Below are 15,091 nucleotides of genomic sequence, written 5' to 3' on the forward strand. Positions count from 1 at the left end.
TAGTAGTCTTTGCAACAGACGACTTATCCATAGGTATCTGATGGTAAGCACGCTCTAGGTCTAGTTTACTAAAAATCGTGCGACCATGCAGAATGTTAGCAAAATCACGCAAAAATGGAAGGGGATACGAATCTGAGACCGTCATCTGGTTTAACCTACGGTAATCTCCGACACAACGATAAGAATTATCAGACTTTTTGACCATATGAAGCGGCGAACACCATGGACTATCACTGGGGATAACAATACCTAACTCTTGTAATTTAGAAAACTCTTTCCTAGCAATCTCCATCATTTCAGGAGAAAGAGGACGAGGTCGACAAGAAACAGGATGACCACGTGTAACAATCTGATGAGTGACATTATGTTTAATGGGGACGTGACGGGAAAATGGAGAAGTCAAATCGGGGAATTTAGCCAAAATGTTGTTATAACGGTCATCACCTTTACAAACGGAAGTCTGTTCAACACGAAAAACTATGGGATCAGTCGAACCGTTATTATCCTGTGGAGGACGAGGAGAATTGGTTTTCTTACACTTGTCAAAGGCATGCACCTTACGAACACCTCGAAACCTTTTGCGCCTATTGCGCTTACTGCGCTTAGTAGTAGAAGACTTATCATGGACATTATTCCGGATAACCAAACGTTTGCCAAATACGTCAATCGAAATACGATAATGACCAAAGAAATCTGCACCTAGAATTGCGTGTTTCACATCACAAATCTGAAAAGTCCAAACTAACGAACGACCTAAACCAATGTCCAAAACTAGGTCAATTTTACCAAAAGAATAAAAAGTTTTGCCAGAAACACCTTGTAACCGCATAGACTTATTATTAAATGAACGAGGGGCATACCACAAGGGAATAATGCTAACTGCACTACCCGAGTCGCAGAGAAACGACAAATTAAGATTTTTATCAAGGACGGTGAAAGTAGAAGGCGCGTGAGAGTCAGTCCTATTATTAGCACGCTTCACCGAACACGTGAAGGACCTGCCCCGTTTTTTGAACGGTCATTCCAATTACAAGGCTGGACACAACTATAGGCACTTGCCCCAAACCTGGCGTGATAATAACACAATTCAGACGGGTTATGGTTATGAGTAGGTCGAAACCGGGGACGGAGAGTCTGCGGCGGATTAAACTGTGGCTGTGCAGCGTTACCAGGAGGACGAGAATTAAACCTAGCACGAGGCGTAAAAGAAGCAAACGGTCGAACAGAACGATATCGAGGTTGACTACGTTGAAAATTACTGCGGGGATGATAAGCGTTATACTCCGGGTAAGCAGAAAAATCGGTATTATCGTGGGAAGTCGGATTTTTACGTGTCAATAACTCGTCAGTTAAACGTTGCAAACGGCGCTCAAAATTATCATTAACAAGCATCTGCGAGGTAACGGTATTAGGAGAAGGATCTGCTGTGGCATTACTGGATTGACCGACAAATGAATTTGGGGCTTGTAACATCATTATGTCATCGGCTTTGGAAGCCAGGGTTTCAAGGTCTGATTGTGAATATTCTAACCCAAGAGTGCGTCTAACATCATCAGGCAAACGTTCGACAAACAATTTCTTTAAGAGACTTTCAGCCACGACGCCGTACTCGCCGTGACTGCTCAACAACGACCTCATTTCGCTCAACAATTCGCTCGGACGGCGATTATTCAACCTAGTCTCGTGTAACAATTTGTTGAAACTCTGTACCTCATTAAATTCATATAATTTTAACAATGCCATTTTAAGAGCAGTATAAGGTTTATCAACGTCACGGTGCATAATAAAATGCCCAACTCGGCTTACTTGTTCGGGACCTAGGGCTGAAATGGTATGCGTGAAACGTACATGCTCACTCTGGACGTTATTGCAGTCAAAAATAGTCTCAACGGTACTCAACCATAAGCGGACAGACGAAGGCCAAAAAGGGGGCAATCTAGTTTTAAGATCGATAAGCGAATTGTTTCCAGCAGCCAGTACACCATTGCTCACACTAGTCATTTCGGTGCTTTGGCTAGCAAAATCGGGGGAGTTAACTTGTACCCGCGAAGGTTGTTCAGGCGCGTAGCTACCCACCGTTTTAGGCTTATCGACAGGCGCGTTCCCAAAAGACCCACTGTTCGCGAAAACGTCATCACGAAAAGGGTTAGTAGCGCTAGGTGCGTTAGTTGTAAAACGCTCAGGGACATACGGCGTAGATTGTTTAAAAGATCTACCCTTTGGTCGTTTTAAAAATGATAAAATTTGGGCCATAATGAATAAAAATAAGAAAAAAAAAGAATTAAAAAGAATAAATAAAGGTAAATAAAAACAAGGAACGTCACCGTTGTTCTGTTGTCGGAAGGTCGTGCTCAGAGGTCACCAATTGTTGGGGGCGGCGTAAAACGTATCTGGTTGGCTCAGTTGACGTTGACTCCGTGCGTAGTTGATCCTACTTTGGTTGCTAGATGTGGCGTGAACTTACTTCTCGGTTGCTTACAAACCACCCGCTCAACGGTTTTTGACTCGTTTATTGACGAACAACGATGACGGAAAACAAGCCACGAGAATACGTTCACCAAAAGTTTAGTCCAAATGCGTGATGTCCAATATTTGGGCAACTCTTTTATAACAAAAACACACAGTAAAAAGATAGTAAAACGCCCAGATAATTTGACCCTGGGGCATACAACGTCAGTACAAATTTAGAAAACGGACATAAAAAGAATCGGGAGTGTTTTATCTACGCTTTGATGATACTGTAATTGTCTCCTTTTGAGCCTACACAAAGAAGACGTAAAATTTATACGATTGCCAGAATGTTGTACACGGAAAAACGGTTATTAGAAGGACGTTAGTTGCACACACTCGATCTTGAGACTTCAGTATATTTTGTAATGACATTAAATTAAAGATTAATCTACTGCTTTCCCACATCAACCGCTACAATGTTAAGTCATATAAAATATTGTATATCTACTTGGTGTAATGGAAACAATCAATTAATTGCTAAACTACAAATTCTCTGCAACAAATTTATTCGAATGATCTTTAATCTACATAAACGGGCTAACACAACTAAAATCATGAGACAACATGGCCTTCTTATGTGATAAAGTAACTTATTATATTTGGGTTTAACAAACTAAAACGATGGATATCTACAAACATATAATAACGATATAATACATCATAATAAACCTAAAGTAAACGCTATACAACCTAACTATACTGCAGTACCAACTAAACTAACTGGTGACTGTGCGTACAACACGACACAACAAAAGCGTTAATTACTCGGCGCGGGCAGCAGGAATAAAAGCGCCGGAATGTTATGGAGGCGAGACGAGTTAGCGGTAAACTACTACCACATTCTCCCCCACAAAAAAAAAAACAACACGAACGTCTGCACCCAGTTAAACGTACATTAATACAGGTACACAATTAATAATGGAATCTGTCAGGAGCCCGTCTTTGTCTGCTAGATCGACGGAGCTCAATAGGCAGTGTTTCGTTCGTGTCCGACGTTTGGGGCGCATTTTCTACACCTTCGATAAGTAAATTGTCCGCAACTGGTGGCGGTTCGACTTCATCAGCAACCACCGGGGGGCCTTCTTCGACGTTTTGATTCTGTATCCCCGGGTTCTCCGTATTCTTTTCCCGCACATCGACTTCCGGAAACGGAGCCACGTCTCGGAGTGACACGGTTGCTTCACGACCGTCTTTGTATCGGACTTGGGCATAGTTTGGAGTGGCGTGGACCAATTGAACCTCCTCGACTAATGGATCATATTTGCTAGAACGCACATGACGCTTTACCAACACCGGTCCTGGATAGCTCAACCAAGAGGGCGTCGACATACCGACTGAGGACTTACGTTGGAAGTTAAATAGGCGTTCATGGGGTGTTGCATTTGTCGTCGTGCAGAGAAGGGATCGAATTGAATGAAGAGCATCTGCCAATACTACCTCCCATTGATTGACAGAAAGTCCTTTGGTTTTTAACCCTAATTGCACAGCGCTCCAGATTATAGCATTGTATCGTTCACACTGTCCGTTGCCCTGGGGGTTATAAATGGAGGTATTACTGGTAGATACGCCCTTACTGTTTAGATATTGTAAGATCTCTGATGATAGAAAGGATTTTCCCCGATCTGAGTGAATGTATGACGGTAATCCAAAGATGGCAAAGAGTTGACTTAAACATCGTATCACTATTCTTGACTCCATGCTTGAACAGGCAAAGGCGAATGGAAAACGGGAATATTCATCAACAACCGTGAGGATATATCGGTTCTTGGTCGCTGACGGTAGTGGGCCTTTAAAATCGATGCTTAGACGCTCGAACGGTTGTGTTGCTTTTATTAATCGGCCAGGAGACGGCTTAACAAATTTTGGTTTAATCTCTGCGCAAACTTTGCATCCGGCAACGGTTCGACGTACTTCATCAAGTGAATAGGGCAGGTTCTTCGTCTTAACAAAGTGATATAATCTTGTGACACCGGGGTGGCATAACGATGAGTGGATATTATACAGTCCATCATTAGTAATAGTACTACAAAAAGCCCTTGAAAGGGTGTCGGGTGCTGCGTTGTATTTCCCCGCTCGATAAATTATCTCATAGTCATACTCAGAGAGTTCCATGCGCCATCGGAGAATCTTGTTATTTTTTATTTTACTATGACGTTGATTGTCATACATAAAAGCAACAGATTTTTGGTCTGTGACCAGCTTGAAACGTCGCCCAAGTAGTAGATGGCTCCATTTACGAATAGCTTCCACGATAGCAGTGGCCTCCTTTTCAACACTTGAGTGGCGGATTTCATTTTCTCTTAACGTGCGCGAGTAAAACGCCACTGGCTTCTCATTCTGATTCAGTGTTGCCGAAACTGCGATATCAGATGCATCAGTTTCAATTGTAAACGGAATATCTTCCCTAATAACTTCGAGTGTTATTTTAGCCAATTTTCCCCTTAGTTCTTCGAAGGATTCCAAGGCACTCTGCTTTAGTGGAAACTCTTTGTTTCGAACCAATGGCTTGATTTTATCTGAGTACTTGGGTATCCACTGCGCGTAATACGCAAACATGCCGATCACTCTTTGTAAAGCTTTTTGATTGTCTGGAATTGGCAGATTTAATAAAGGCTGTATACGTTCCGGATCGGGTTTTAGCGTGCCCTTAGATATACGGTAACCCAGGAGGTCAATGGTGTCGGTAGAGTATGTGCACTTGCTATCGTTAAATGTGAGGTTGCACTTCTCAGCGGTCTCCAAGAACTTCCGCAAATTTATATCATGTTCTTGCTGAGTTTTTCCACAAACAGTTATATTATCCAAGTACGCATAGGTCCCACTGCAGCCATTTTTCTCTATGATGTCATTAATTATACGTTGAAAACACGGCACGGCGTTTCGCAACCCAAAAGGCAATCTTCTAAATTGGTACAATTTCCCGTCCGCTTCGAAAGCTGTGTAAGTTCTCGATTTTAACGGTAGTTCGACTTGGTGATATGCACTTTTTAAATCAAGAGTTGAGTACACGTTGTATTGAGAGACCTTCCGCACAATCTCTTGCATACATGGCAGGGGATAGCCATCCAGTTGAGTAAACCGGTTCACTGTTTGGCTGTAATCGATGCACATTCGTTTCTTGTGGTTCTCATTAGTAGTAATTACCACTTGCGAGCGCCAAGGAGAGTTACTAGGTTCAATAATGCCTTCGGTTAATAACCTCTTAATTTCGTCACGAATAAAACCGATATCAGCATGGGAATACCGACGCGACTTTGTAATAATGGGGTGACAATCCGGAGACATGAACTCAAAAATAAACGGGGCTGAGAAGTTAACTTGAGTGGCTTCAACGCTCCCAGCTGTAAAGGCTTCTCCGCGCCTCCGAAGTGTATATTAACACTTTTGTGTTGTTGCATGAAGTCTTGCCCCAATATGACGTCGGTTAACAGCCCTCGCAACACGAAAACTGAAACTCGGGGATATGTGTGTCCTGGAAGCTCCAAGGATACTAGCGCTCTTCCAATGCTGGTCGATGAGTATCCATTTACTGCTAGACCAACGCAATAATTCTCCTTAGTAAGGCGCAATTGTAAGCGCTTGGCGAGTTCCTCGCTTACGTGACTATTTGTGGAACCCGTATCAACTAATGCATTGACAGAAGTTCCGATAACTTTTATGTTTATGTTCAGTATGTTGTCTGAGTTGATCGTCTTCTTGGACAAACTCATGATTGTGGCGAGGTCTGGGCTACTTGTACATAGCGCAGCCGTGGCAGGCCTTCGTCTGTTTTCCTGAATTTGGGAACGGCATACGGAAGAGAAATGTCCCTTCCTCTTACATTTAAAACAAACAGAATCTCTAGCCGGACAGAATTGTCGGCTATGGCGCTTGTAACCACAAAACCAGCATTTGGCATCCGCAGCTACCGATAAGTACGCCTCGGAACCTTTAAATGATTCGTCTGCTACGGAATGTCCCGATGCCGAGGCCATAAGGGCTGCGGAACTACCAGATGCTTGTGATACTTGGGTGGTAGTGATTTGCTCCGAGTTTTTTTGAGCAACGTCCAAAGAGCGAGCCTTATCGAATATTGTTTGTAAATCGAAACTGTCACTCTCCAAAAGTCGCTGGCGTATAGAGCTGGAAGCAACTCCCGCTATGAACGCGTCTCTGATAGCTTCTTCTCGGTATTTCGCAGCCGTCACAGCTGAAAACTTACAGTCCAGACTGAGCCGCTTCAGATTCTGAAAATACTGATCAAGTGTTTCCCCACCTTGTTGCTTGCAAGTAGCGAGCAAATGCCTTGCGAAAACTTCATTAGTGGGTTTAACGAAGACCCCATGCAAGGTTTCTATGGCAGCTACGTACGTAGTGGCTTCACTGATATAATCATATATCGTGGAATCGACATGATTAATTAGTATATCCAGCTTATTCGCATCTGTAACATCGTTCATGCTTCCGATATAGCTTGTAAATGTTCTATGCCAGTGCTGCCATTTCCTGCTTGCTTGAGCTGAATTCGCGTCCACATCAAAGCGTTCGGGACGAAGACATTTATCCATAACTTTTGTTAGTTTGTTAAAATGTGATAAAGTAACTTATTATATTTGGGTTTAACAAACTAAAACGATGGATATCTACAAACATATAATAACGATATAATACATCATAATAAACCTAAAGTAAACGCTATACAACCTAACTATACTGCAGTACCAACTAAACTAACTGGTGACTGTGCGTACAACACGACACAACAAAAGCGTTAATTACTCGGCGCGGGCAGCAGGAATAAAAGCGCCGGAATGTTATGGAGGCGAGACGAGTTAGCGGTAAACTACTACCACATCTTACAATTCAGGAAATGTATAAACTGGAAATTCTCACTCTAATGTACAAATGTAACAGTTATAAACTACCTACAGCTCTGCTTCATTCCATCGCCCATAAACCATCACACATTACACGAATAACTAGAAGTCAAGCCAAATTCTCCATCCCCTATTGAGCTGGAAATTCTCACTCTAATGTACAAATGTAACAGTTATAAACTACCTACAGCTCTGCTTCATTCCATCGCCCATAAACCATCACACATTACACGAATAACTAGAAGTCAAGCCAAATTCTCCATCCCCTATTGTGCCAAGACTACCTCCCAACAATCCATTAGATATATTGGTCCTAAACTCTGGTCTTCTTTACCAATAGAAATCCGTAAAATGGCCACCTTAAAAAAATTTGTCTGTGCGGTCAAACAACATATGTTTGAAAAACTCCCTACAAACACTAATTTAAATACTTACTAATACATTCACTATATTACCCCATATTAACCTTTTCGGCCTAACACACATTTTCATTCTTTCCCTTTAACCCAAAACCCTCTCGCTCTCTTTTCTATGTCAAACCACATAATATTGTGCTTTAAAGTTTTCCTTTATAAATAACTACAATGTCACACAGCACTATTTTTCCATTGTTGCACTTTATACTTTGATTTATTACTTTGATTTATTTTAAATTGACCACTGTGAAACACCATAACTCCCAATTTTTTACTTTTGTATCATTTGCATGTTCCGACTTTTACTCTATTGCAGCATGTACATTCACTATCACCATAATTTGTTGCACATTATTTTCAGTGTTCACACCGACATGAGTACTATTACTTGGCAAGCCGTTGGCACACTGGTGTTCTGTTTGTTTAATTTCCTAATTATCCTTGTGCCGGCCCTAATAGAACTCTGTCCATCAAGCTACTATTTTTGTAGCTCACATCATTATTGTTATATAACACACATTTGCATGTCACTCAGTCTTGCTCATTTTTTTATTTTTATTTATTCAATTCTGTTGATGGTCTCTTCTTTTTAATATTTGTTTATATATTTTTTCCTTACTTTTTCATCTTATTCTTCCTAACTTTTCAATTCCAAAGCAAACCTTAAAGAGATTTACTGCCCACAAATACTTTAAATTGCAGGTGTAAACCAAAATCGAAGGAACCCTTTATGAACCCGAGCTCCAGGCATCACAAGGATTGATCCACAACAACAATGAACAAATTCAAACAATTCGCAACAAATCCGAATTTATACTTGTTGCCCCTTTTCCATTTTGTTTCTTGTTTATTTGTTATTATGATTGTTTTTTTTTGTTTTATTTTCTATTCCAATGTTTATTTATACTGTGATGTGTATTAATGTAAATGCACTTGATTCTAAATCCCACATAAGTGTGCACTCGAAACTGTTTATTGTAAACTTTGGTGGAATTTCTTTTTGGGGGTTTTGTTTTTTCATCATGCTCCAATCTTTGGATCAATCTTCTTTAAGGCCGACTCCCCCCATTGTACGGGGTGTGTCCTTACGCACACTTTTCTTCAAATTAGAACTTTAATATGTTTAATTAAACGTTATTTATTTAATTTTCACATTGTATCGTCTGTAGGGTGTAACGGTCACGCCTTTTAACCAAAACAATATTTCTTTTTTATCAATAAGCGTGTTTTAACAACTGTTGTTTTACCGTTACTACCTGTCTTTTCGCTTTTGCCAACTCTCTTGTTCTTCGCTATCGTGACCGAAGGGACGAAATAAATTTCATTCATTCATTCAACTACAAGACTATCAAAACGCTTCAGGTCAATTAATAAACCTAGATAAAACACAAATACTGACAAATATCTTCGAGCCGACAACTCTATTTGGAAAAATTAGGTTGGAAAATCATATAAAAGAAAACGTCAAAATACTTGGAATTGCTTTTAGCTTCAAACAGAACATACAAAACAAAAATTGGGAAAAAGCTATCAAAGAAATTTGAAACAGTAATTAACACACACACAAAAAGGAAACTAACACTAAATGGGGAAAATATACTAATTAATACACTCATCATCCCAAAACTTCTGCACCCTGGCAAACACATAAATTTCTCAAAACTACACCAGAATATTTTCATTAAAAAGATCTTTAAATTCATTTGGGCACCACCAAAATTCGAGAAAATAGAACGTAAGAAATTATATCTATTAAAAGAAGGTGGAAGAGCCATAACAGAAATAACAAATAAACTAATTGCACTAACAAAAATATCTATTAAAAGAAGGTGGAAGAGCCATAACAGAAATAACAAATAAACTAATTGCACTAACAAAATTAGAAAATATAGACAGTTATGGCACGAATGGTCACGCTATCAACTAGGATCAACCATGAAATTAATAAACGAGCGCTTCGGAATACATCACAACCAAATTCTCTATATAAAGTAATCAGACACAATTTTTTAGAATTAAAGAAACAAAACTTTACATGGGAAGTAGTAAATCAAAACCAAAACATAGAGCACTACAAAATCTAACAACCTTCGAAAATACAATAAAGCTTGAAGGACAAATAATCCCATGGAAAAATATAAATTGTGTTACCAAAAAAATTAAACCTTTTTTTACAAATATTGAGCGCGACATAAACTATAAGATTGCAAATAACGCCTTTTTCTTTGGAGATTTTTTTAAAAATTTTGCATTTGATTACTATAACGGCCAAATTCAAATAACAAATTGCAAATTCTGTAGTGAAAACAAAGACAATCTATTACACATAATGTCTGAGTGCAATATAATTCAAAATCTATTTTGGAAAATAAGTAAATACGGATCAAAAATCTTTAAATATAAATGCGATATTGACAAAAAACTTATAGTATATAACATCCCACAAAGCAAACAAGAAGAACAAATTGGACTAATCAAGTTGGTAACAATAACAAAAATTTTAAATAGCAAAACAAAACTAGATCATGAAAACAAATATATTTGGAATAATAAAGAATTTATAAAACATAGGTTATGGGTAGTCAAAACTAAATTCAAAAATTTATTCAAAATACAAAAAAAACAATTGGCAAAACAAAAACATTTGAAAAACTACAATTAAAAGACTCAGATACAAAATAACCTCTCCACTCAAACAGGCTTATCGTAGCAACCCCTGGTCGCACAGGTTTACTTAATTCTTATTGATTTTTACATTGTATATTCGCCCCATTTGTATGTATGTGTGTGTGTGTAATATCGCTGCATGTACTGCAATGATGAGGTCGCGACTCCAATTGAATTTCGATTCATTAGTCTAAGCAGTTGAAAAAAAAATTTAGTGGCAAGTTCCACCCAGGGGCGGATCTAGGGGGGGGGAGAATGGGGAGATCGCCCCCCCTAGACCTGGCCGTAGAACAAAAAAAAATTAAAACAAAAAAAAAATAAAATAAAAAATTAAAAATAAAGTATGCACTTTTACATTAAAAAACTTTTAAATTAAAAAAAAGTATGCGCTTGTTGTAGTTGCCACAAAAACACGAATCATAAAACAGGTTTTCTATGGCTTTGACCTGACGTGGGCTACATTTGTATGTATGTGTGTGTGTGTAATATCGCTGCATGTACTGCAATGATGAGGTCGCGACTCCAATTGAATTTCGATTCATAAGATTCATTAGTCTAAGCAGTTGAAAAAAAAATTTAGTTCCACCGAGGGGCGGATCTAGGGGGGGGGCGAATGGGGCGATCGCCCCCCCTAGACCTGGCCGTAGAACAAAAAAAAAATTAAAAAAAAAAAATTAAAAAAAAGTATGCACTTTTACATTAAAAAACTTTTAAATTAAAAAAAAGTATGCGCTTGTTGTAGTTGCCACAAAAACACGAATCATAAACAGGTTTTCTATGGCTTTGACCTGACGTGGGCTATCTTGTTGTGTATCGTGAAACGTCACAGTATCGTATTTATCCGTCACAATGGCATGCATTTGTCTCCTGATTAGTTATGAAAATATACCGTATTACGTGGTAATTTTAACCTAGAACTTAGAAGCAGATAAGCAGTTGCTTACTTGTTGCATTTTAATTCGTACAAAATGAAACGAAATCAGTATCAAGCAACCTTAGATGGATTTATTAAAAAGCGATTACGTGGTAATTTTAACCTAGAACTTAGAAGCAGATACGCAGTTGCTTACTTGTTGCATTTTAATTCGTACAAAATGAAACGAAATCAGTATCAAGCAACCTTAGATGGATTTATTAAAAAGCGAGAATGCCTTGTAAATAGCAGCGAGAATGTGGTTGGTGAAAGCGCACATTGTTCAACTTTAGGGTCTGACTGCGAGAAAAGTGACAACAGAAGAAATGGCGGATCCGCCAACCTTTCAGCGATCCAATGACATAGGATGTTATGTCGGGAATATATGCAACATTTCTGACAGAACGAAGTGTGAATTGTTGGAATCACCTTGGATTCCTTCCGATGATTTTGTCTTGCCTCATTCAACACATCAAAAACAGGGAAAGATTGAGAAAAGATTTTTAAAGCACTCACATTTGAAAAAAATTCCTTGGCTTGTCTATTCGGATGTTGGGAAAGGGATTTTTTGCAAGTACTGCTGTTTATTTGTTGTCGGCGGGATGGGAGGATCCAATAAACAGGTGCACCTAAAAAAACTTGTAACAGCACCCCTGAGACTCTTCGCAAAACTTTTGGGCAAGGACGGTGAACTTGTTAAACACGAACAGCAGCAATATCACAGAGATGCTGTCGAAGCCGCAACGGACTTTTTGCGGACGTTTTTTGAACCGAGGAACGACATCGCCAATAAAATTAGCTCGCATCGACTTCAGCGAGTTGAGGAAAATAGAAAGCGATTAAAACCTATCGTCGAAACCATTTTGTTACTGGGCAGGCAGAACATAGCTTTTCGGGGACATAGAGACCACGGGCACGGAATTATTGAAGAAGCAAAACCTTTGGTCAACGAAGGCAATTTTAGAGAACTTCTAAGGTACAGAGTTGCTGGTGGCGATACTACGCTGAAATGTCATCTAGAGAATGCAGCGGCCAACGCAACATACATCAGTAAAACTGTTCAAAACCAGTTAATTTACTGTTGCGCAGAGGAAATTAAAAGTGTCATTCTCGAAAGAGTAAAAAAGGCCAAATATTACTGTGTAATATTCGACGAAACGACTGACATTTCAAACTCTTCACAATTGTCGTTGTGTGTGGCATATGTGCATGACAACAAAAGACGTGAGGATTTTATTGGTTTTTGCGATGTGCATGAAAGTTGTTTTGAAGGCGTGTCAACGGATTTTGAACCAAAAGTAAATGGAAGAGTACTTGGTCAACTGGTGATCACAGAAATGAAACGACTAAATTTGAATTTGTCGCACTGTGTGGGTGTTGGAACAGACGGATGTTCATTAATGTTTTCACAACAAAAAGGAGCAGTAGCTGAAATAAAAAAGGTGGCGGTCAACGCAACAAGGTGTCCGTGCTTCAACCACGCACTCAACTTATCAATGTCGAAGACATCTTCTGTATCAAGCGTTGGAAACTCAATTGGAATAATCAAGGAAGTTATTGCTTTCTTCAACGCTTCTGCTAAACGAAAGTGCGTGTTATTAAACGTGGCCAAAGCTAAATTAATTGGGATGTGCGAAATCAGATGGGTGGAGAGATCAGAATCTTTGAAGCAGTTTGTTGGTCAGCTGGTCAACATACTAAAGGCCTTGGAATATATATCTCGCTGGGATGATGCGAAAATATCGTTTAAAGCTAAAGCACTAATAACGTCAATTAAAAATGTTGAATTTGTGATTACTTTGTACAGCCAACTATCCGTATTTGCGTTATGTCTTCCTCTTAGCAGGTTGTTTCAGAAAAAAAGTCTAGATTTTTGTGACGCTTCTACACATGTTGCAGATCTAAAATCTATCTTACAAGCACGAAGAGAAAACTGTGAAGAAGAATTCTCGCGGATATATAAAAGTGCAGAGGAAGTGTTGTTCGAACTGGAGATTACAATCGATCTGCCCAGAATTACTGGCCGACAAATATTTAGAGCAAATGTAAAATGCACATCCACCGAGGAATACTACAGAAGGATTATTTACAATCCTATGTTAGAATCGATAATTCAGGACCTTGGAAACAGATTTTCATCATCAACTTTGTCATCGTGTCATTTAACTTCATTATTGCCAAGAAATTGTTTGAAGATGGAGACAAAGGAATTGTCAAAAATTATTTATGAAGAGTATGAGGGTCTCCTTCCGAATACAACAAATTTAGAGACTGCTCTTCATTCGGAAATAATGTTGTGGAAAGAAAAGTGGCGACGTTCTGCTGAAACGGCCCAAGTTTTCCCAATAACATTGAAAGAAGCTTTAGAACAGTGTGATGAAAATGTGTATATGCTCGTTCACTTGCTTCTTAAAATCTTGTTCACTCTACCTATCAGTGTTGCCTCAGCAGAAAGGAGTTTTTCATCGTTGCGATCGCTCAAAACCTGGTTAAGAAACAATATGGGCGAGGAAAGGCTCAGTGGTCTAGCTCTAATGCACCAGCACAGAGATATTGTTATGGATCCAGATGCTATTATTAACCGTTTTGCAAACAGTAAAAACCGCAGATTGGATTTTGTAGTGTAGGCTAAGTATTTTGGCGTTCATTTCGCTCGATTATGACCTTTCTTGTACATTATTGTTGTGTGTGTTTTCGGCGCTAAAAGTCCCTGGTTCCACCTGATGGTGCATTGCAATTGAATCCGGCACATTAATGTAGTTGTTACCTGTCCAAACGATGGTTTTCAAAACTTTGTTTGGACTCAAATCGCATACATGAAAAGTGAAGCAATGGACCGATTTGTTGAATGAACTGAGGGTACAAAAACAAATAATGCATTTTGTTGGGAATAATAGTATTTTCAGGGTAGTGCAATTTAAATTTGAAGCGTTGGGAGATCGTGTTTATCGATTTGTTCTTTTTATTTAAAACCCTTATTCAAATAGAATGGAAATTAAAACAGTTAGAAATGTAAAATATAAAAGTAAATAGATATTGCAACACAAACACGCGTTGCGAGTAATAGTACGTTCTACCACGTCGCCTGAACCAAATGTGACTGCAGAGAACAGTCGAGGAACTAACGGTGAACGAAAAGGCAAGGTTACAGGAAAAAGCGCACACGTGGGTTCACCGAGTCGTGACGGTATAAATCACGGAAAACAATAGCGGGGACAGATTGAGAACGATAAAGAACATAGTTAAATTGATTAAAAATGAAACACCACAGAACTCCCCCCCAGTGAGTCGGGGAACGAAAAAAATACAAAACAAGCACTACATTTACGAACATTTATAAGAAGTAAAATGTTTGGAAAACTTCACAACTCGCCCAGATCGAGTTACAACAACTGGGACGGTGGACTTGGTTACATTGTGTTTTACAGTTACAGGTGCAGGTATTTGTAAAGGTGGTGTGGAATCCGTTGGAAAAACCAGGGAGTTATTTTCATAAAAGGCAGGTTTTAAACGGTCGATCGTTATTGTTTGTTTGCGTCCGTTAACTTCCAAGGTGTAATGTTTGTCATTGCGTTTTAAAATTTTATATGGCCCCTTATAGGGTTGTTGCAATGGACGTTTTACGGCATCAACGCGAACAAAACAATATGAACCTGAACTTAACATTTTGGGAAAAAAAACATGTCGAACCGAATGATCCGAAGTTTTGGTAGCACGTAGTTGACATA

The 15,091-nt window shown here is 39.1% G+C and overlaps 2 protein-coding genes and 1 pseudogene across 2 annotated transcripts; 1 reads left to right on the plus strand and 2 right to left on the minus strand.

Moving 5' to 3' along the window:
• Window positions 1-411: 411 nt before the first annotated feature.
• On the minus strand, window positions 412-2,328 carry LOC149724126 (uncharacterized). Its single transcript, XM_089893382.1, has one exon. It carries the CDS (start codon window positions 2,251-2,253, stop codon window positions 979-981), a length of 1,275 nt encoding a protein of 424 aa, XP_089749508.1. The 5' UTR covers window positions 2,254-2,328; the 3' UTR covers window positions 412-978.
• A 3,374-nt stretch (window positions 2,329-5,702) lies between these two features.
• Window positions 5,703-7,058, minus strand: LOC149724127 (uncharacterized). Its single transcript, XM_089893348.1, has one exon. It carries the CDS (start codon window positions 7,056-7,058, stop codon window positions 5,703-5,705), a length of 1,356 nt encoding a protein of 451 aa, XP_089749474.1.
• A 4,168-nt stretch (window positions 7,059-11,226) lies between these two features.
• Window positions 11,227-13,998, plus strand: LOC149724128 (52 kDa repressor of the inhibitor of the protein kinase-like; annotated as a pseudogene).
• Window positions 13,999-15,091: the final 1,093 nt, after the last annotated feature.

The sequence above is a fragment of the Ciona robusta genome, unplaced genomic scaffold, assembly GCF_009617815.1.
Source record: "Ciona robusta unplaced genomic scaffold, ASM961781v2 AP042741.1".
Lineage (NCBI taxonomy): Eukaryota > Metazoa > Chordata > Ascidiacea > Phlebobranchia > Cionidae > Ciona > Ciona robusta.

Excerpts from the sequence above, each read along its gene's own strand:
- LOC149724126 (XM_089893382.1), bottom strand. The coding sequence starts at position 2,253 with ATGGCCCAAATTTTATCATTTTTAAAACGACCAAAGGGTAGATCTTTT.
- LOC149724127 (XM_089893348.1), bottom strand. The coding sequence starts at position 7,058 with ATGGATAAATGTCTTCGTCCCGAACGCTTTGATGTGGACGCGAATTCA.